Source organism: Pleurodeles waltl, chromosome 12 (assembly GCF_031143425.1).
Source record: "Pleurodeles waltl isolate 20211129_DDA chromosome 12, aPleWal1.hap1.20221129, whole genome shotgun sequence".
Taxonomy (NCBI): domain Eukaryota; kingdom Metazoa; phylum Chordata; class Amphibia; order Caudata; family Salamandridae; genus Pleurodeles; species Pleurodeles waltl.
In genome coordinates this window covers 527,072,507-527,078,506 of record NC_090451.1, presented here as the reverse complement: position 1 = coordinate 527,078,506, position 6,000 = coordinate 527,072,507, and the positions used below count along the sequence as shown (strand labels likewise).

General features: G+C 37.4%; 1 protein-coding gene across 2 annotated transcripts in view; it reads right to left on the bottom strand.

The window, feature by feature from the left end:
• Positions 1–6,000, bottom strand: part of HYDIN (HYDIN axonemal central pair apparatus protein) — a 2,122,366-nt gene that overhangs the window by 1,657,663 nt on the left and 458,703 nt on the right. For both annotated transcript variants that reach the window (XM_069217473.1, XM_069217472.1), the window contains one exon: positions 441–508. In XM_069217473.1, the coding sequence (XP_069073574.1) occupies positions 441–508 (68 nt within the window). The remainder of the gene's footprint in view (positions 1–440; positions 509–6,000) is intronic.

Below are 6,000 nucleotides of genomic sequence, written 5' to 3'. Positions count from 1 at the left end.
CACATAATTACTCTGGGTTTAGTTTGAGAAAAGACCCTCAATGAAAAATATTTTAAATGGAACAAAAGGTGAAATCCATCCCTGAAATAAAGCACACAAAATATCTACTACAGGGAGACACTGTTCCAATCTCTGACCTTACAGAGGGAAATATAGGTGTTGGATTTGTGGAAGCAAACAGCAGGGATATTTACTAGAAGTGACAAGTTTTAATGTCAAATGATTAGGTTCTTAGATATTTGGTTTCATCAACATTTTCCCAGACCATTAGTAATTAGAATTAGTAATTATATTAGTAATGTTTAAGAGAGGATGGAAAACAAATATATACTAGTGCACATAGAACATTTAGGTAAAGTGAATCCAGCATCTACTCTGAAGCAGCCCATTACAAAAGATGTCATAGAAAAACACTCTAAGATAACACATATTGTACTCACCAAAGGACATATCCCCAAAGTTTAAGGCCGGCACACTAAAGTGAAATGTTGGTCCAATGACACAGCCACTGCAAATAAAAAAAATAAAAAAAAAGATACTCAATAACAGATCTGAATGTAGTGGTCCCTTGTGTCACATTGTTAGATGACCATCTTCAGATTTCTCCCACTCATATCCAACACTTTCACTCAGCTAGTTGGCCCTACTTTTAAGTGCAATGTTGGGTCTTTGATGAGCAATAAGTGAGAGTAATAAGCAGAGTATTGATTATTCACACCCTCCAGGTCCTCAACTGATATCATTAAGAGGTGTACCAATTAATTTTCATCTCTTTTTTTTCTAGTACTCTTCTTCATTTCTCGTACAACAGCTATTTTATCAAGGATGCAAAGAAGCATAACAGTCTCCAAACATCTGTAATACCAATCAACAGCAGCACGATTTTAGGAATAAAATCTGTGTTCTATAACAAAATTGAGAAATGTCACTAAACATTCAAGAGTCCATGCATTTCAGTTTATCTACCTTAGAATCTGGTGCTCTTTTGCTGCCCCAAGCAAGATACTGGTGAATGATCTGTCAATGTTAGCTTTGTTCCTAGTGAAGTGAAAAACACTATTTTTCGGAGTCATTTTTGAACTATCAGTTGACTGAAGAGAGCGATCGAGTGAAAAATAAGTTAGCATATCAATGACATCGGATGGTACTGGATGAAATTAGATCCAGTTTAAGGGAATTTTTTGCAGAACAGAGAACTGTTTTTGGATGTGAGACATAACAATGACTGCCAACATTAAATGGTACCAAACTGTGGGATTAACAGGAGTTTTGTGTGGGATGACCTGAAATTTCAAATTAGTATGTACACAGTGAACATTTTCTGTAGGTAAACTAGTGTATTTTATAACCACCAATCAATGTCTGGGAATTTATTCACAGTGCCGAACGACCACCAGAACATTAGTATGACCAGGTTACAAGTGCTTCTGAGTGACTGAGAAAATGAATGAAATACAAAAGAGACAACGGAGCAACCCCACTTAAACCATGTAGGGTAAGGAAAGGGGAAATAGAAAGAGGATTATAATACTGTCTATTTTCATTTGCTCTAGAAGATTTAAAAAACACATGTTTAGCAAGTTGTTGCAGCAGCTTAGGACCATCTACGATAGTCTATCAAATTTCTGGAAAAAATTATATTCTTCTCATCCCTGAGATGCATGGTACACCTTTGAGGAGATAAAAAGGCTTAGATAATCCCTGAACAGATTTCAATGTCCCTGAGAGTTTCATCCACTAGAATCACAGTGATGCTACAATGAGGCTAAGCAACTGATGATGGAAGGTCCTAAAGTCAAGCATCTGACCTGCTACTCTGTCATGAACATCTTAGGCCTGGAATAAGGACAAATGGAAGGGGTTATAGTCTATCCTTTTATCAGCCTAAGTTCCTCAACATATCTTCACGAAAAAGTAATTTTGAAGACCACAATAGAAATGCACCGAAAAGCTCAGGCAACTGTGTGCTAAGAAATATACCACATTCACAGAAACTAGACCATTCAAAACATGGTGAGCACCATTTTTATAGGGACAGCAGAGAATCCCTTCTGTTGTGTTGTTTTTTGATACATGCCAACATTCAGAAGCAAGAAGAATTTTGGAGCTATTGCAAGGAAATCCCCAAAAAGTTAACTTCTTAGTAGAGAACAAGGCAAAGTTGTATGTAACTAATTGCAGAATACAGGCCATTAATTCAGATGTCCTGAAAGGAAAAAGATCAAGTCTGGCCAACTGGAGGCATCATCACTAATTTGGCTAATGCTCACTGTAGATGGTAGGTAGGTTTTCAAAAGCAGTTTTTAATCCTGCAGCAATGAATAAATATTTTCATGTATGTTCCAATGGACAGAACCTATGGCCTAAAACTTTGCTTGCTAGAGTCCTCTTAAACAGTTAATATATTTTAAAATATATTAGAGGGGAGGCTTTGGATAGCAGTTTTCCTGATGCGCCTTATTGGCACAGTAACTTTTTTGCTACATACAAAATCATAGGTAATGTTTAATATACAGGACAGGATCTAGTGATATACATGTCCAAGGAACCCACTAATGTTGGGTCAAAGGTTCAAATGATTCCTAAAAGAACAATGACCAGAGCTGAATGACCATAAACCACGCATTTCGTCTATAAAATCTAGGACAAGAAAATAGAGTTGCTGAGTCCAAGGCATTCTTGATTCAACTAAGGAATGGAGCCCTCCTTAACTAGATCTAGTATCATGGCTATAATCGTAACAGGCACTCACACCCGGATCTGCAATGGGGCTTGGCATTTATCCAAAACATCCAACAATTTGGCCAAATGGTGAATAAACACATTTAATAAAAGTCAACATTTACTTACATTTTTTTTAAAAAAAATTAAAAAGCCAATTCATTTCAATGAGTTGAAGAGTAAACATGACTTAAAACACCACTTTTTAACTCCTTTTTTAAAGGAAAAACTCTAGGAAAATGGGTCTTCAACTGTAATAAACCACTTATATCCACAGTGTCAGACACAACACCTCTCTGAGTTTTAAAAGGTAACTTGGTAACAGAATCTTGACCTCAAAGAATTCTCAGCTCTGCGTCTGGCAACATGGGAGGTGGTGGATTGTTTATAGATTCACGAAGAATACCCACGATCAAGAACTAGAATTACCATAAGTAATTTTTGCTTCTCTGTTAAGTGAATTGTTCTGATATAGATTAATGGTAGAATAGTGTAGCAAACTAAAGAAGCCGAAGCCTCAGAGTTGGAATCCAAAGCACAGAAGGAGAAAAATAACTTAAGAGCAAGCACAAAAGTAACGTAGGGAGGCATGTTCTACTGGTGTATCTATTATGGAGTCAGAATAAATATATTAGAGCCTAACAAATCTATGTACTGAATTCCAATGACAACCACACAGTTACTCGTAGTTGCTTCTGTTACAATGCACCTTGGGCTTACCCTGTGCTTATTTATGCTTTGGTAACATGCAATTGTTTATTTTTATGGATTTCTTTCTGGCATGTGCAGAGACAGTGGAGCAAAAGAGCTTGTCAAGTAAAATTACATAGGCACTTTAGAAATAATGTGAGAACCAGGCATCAAATTGTATTATTAACAGTACAATCGACTGGAGAGATAGGATGAGATGAAGAAGAGGAGTGTAAAGAGAAGGACAGGGCATTTTAGTCTGGCGGAGAAAGTTTGAATAAAAAATTTCAAGGATTTTTTTTTTTTTGTTTTTTTTTTTTTAAAGAAGAAGAGATTAAGATTTAGTCTGATGTTTTCAGGCACCTCACATTTGAGTCTGGAAGAAAGACCCATTTTGCAGTTTAGCACTTGTTTTGACGTCTCCAGAAGACTTGATTTGCCTCTTGTCATCCTTTACCTTTCAGTGGTGTGTAGCTTGTCCGTAAGGGCATATGACAGAATAGAGTGCATAGCTTTCTGTGTTTGAAAAGTTAATTTGAAGTTGATGTGAGCTTTAAATGTTAATCAATGGAGTAGTTTTAGAATTGGAGTAAGCAAATCTGATTTTTTTTCACTGACGACCAGACATGCTGAAGCTGTAAGGGTGGTCTTTAGAGGGATAATAGAGCCCTTCAGAAGGCTTGCCTGTAGAGCATTACTGCCTTGAAGAAAGGAAAGTACTAGGACTAGAACTACTGACCCAAGGGGATGTTCTCAATCTGTTTAAGGTAGTGCAGTTGATAAGATGCAGTATTCATCAAGCTATTTATATTTTCATTCATGTGAAAGTACAGGACTCATCAATAGTGAAACCTAGAGATTAGGCAAATGGAGCCTCGAAAGACGACATACCAAGAGGATTGGTGATCGTTGAACCATCTTTGAATTGGTGGAGGGGAAACAGTGGAATAAAGTAGCAAGAATTCAGTCTTGTTGGGTTTAGTTTGAGGGAAAAGTTAAGCAAAGTCAATCAACTTCTCTAGGGTGATTTTCAAGTTTGTTAAATGAGACTGGTTGAAGACTTTTATATGTATGCGACTGATGTAAATATATGTATTCTGGAAATGTCATCATCTTGGAGCACCACAGTCAGAGGTTCCATGTAGATGAAGTGAGAGAACAGAACTGTGAGGCACCCAACAGTGGAAAGAGAATTATTTGAATGGGTCAAGTGTTAAGAATTGTGATCTAATCACCAGGAAATATTGTAACCATTTTAGGCCATTCCTTTACATCAGTTATGGATTTCTATAGGAAAGAATGTTCAGCTGGGAAGAGTGCTTGTTGGTGTTAAACAAGGACTAAAATCTCAGCAAGTCAAAAAGATAGATGTTTCTACAGCCAGATTCTTGGAAATATGGGTCTGCAGGTATTTAGCAACGGTGTTTTCAATAATTTTTCACAGGAAGGGATTTGTGATAACTTGCCTGAAGCATGACGTTTTAGTGTTATCAAAATATAGTTTTGGTACTTTGAGTGAGAAGGTAAGTAGGACAGACGTCAGAATAGATGGAAAAGGGTTTTGTCCTGAAATGCATTTACAAATCCGAATAGAAGAGGAGAAGGGCCAACAGGACACATTTGGAGTACAGTGGTTAGCAGAGGGTTGGCAATGTGAATTGAAGGATTGGTTGCGGTGATAATCTTTCGGAGTGACTATGTTTAGTTGTTGGAAGGAAGACCATTTGGTGATTAATCTATATAGCATGAGGTGCGGGGAGGGCTTATGGAAAGCTAAATAATTTTCACTGAGAAATTGGGCAATGGTTTCAGCCTTGGTAGATGAACTGGACATTTAGGATAATAATGCAGGAAACCATCCATGTCAGTACGCCTTTCTTTGTAAAAAGCATATCTGTGCAGCCAGCCTTATTTATAAATATTTGTTTGGAATGACTCCATTCTACTGTTGCCTAAATAGTAGCTCAAAAGCTCTTCCTTCTTCTAAAGTACAGTCCTTTCTGCTGGAGAGGAAGGGTTTAGAGAAAAAAGGCTTGCATGGAAATAGTCTGATTAATGTGAACGTTTGCTATTAGCTTTGAGACAAAAAAGGGTGTGCACTTAGAGGTACTTTACTGCAATAGAACTCCATGCAAGGTTAATCCAGAGAGACTGGAGTACATTTACCTTTTTGGCCAATTTAACACAACAAGTTCTCTTCCCTATGAAATGGTGTAGATTAGACATGTGCAGAGGTTCAAAAGAGGGGCCTATGAACTATGATAAAAAAAATGTTCAGCTCCCAGGAAGACAGTTACCTAAGGGAGGCAACCCAAGAAGAGAAGACAGTACTTTATCTTCAGGCAGAACTCTCAGGTTTAGTTGATTTTGGAGGCACCAGAAAACTTCAACCCTTTTCCCCTTTGTTGGTCGAGTTTGCACTTTATTGTGGTATTCTTAACACAAAAGAATGGATGATGCACATATTGAGTGGAGGCAGACCTTTAGGGCTATATTCACTGCCCTCTGCAAATGTCAATGCAATGTAGTCAATTCTGCTGATGATCATTTGCTTGAGCTAAGGTTACCTCTCCATCAATGCATCTAGCA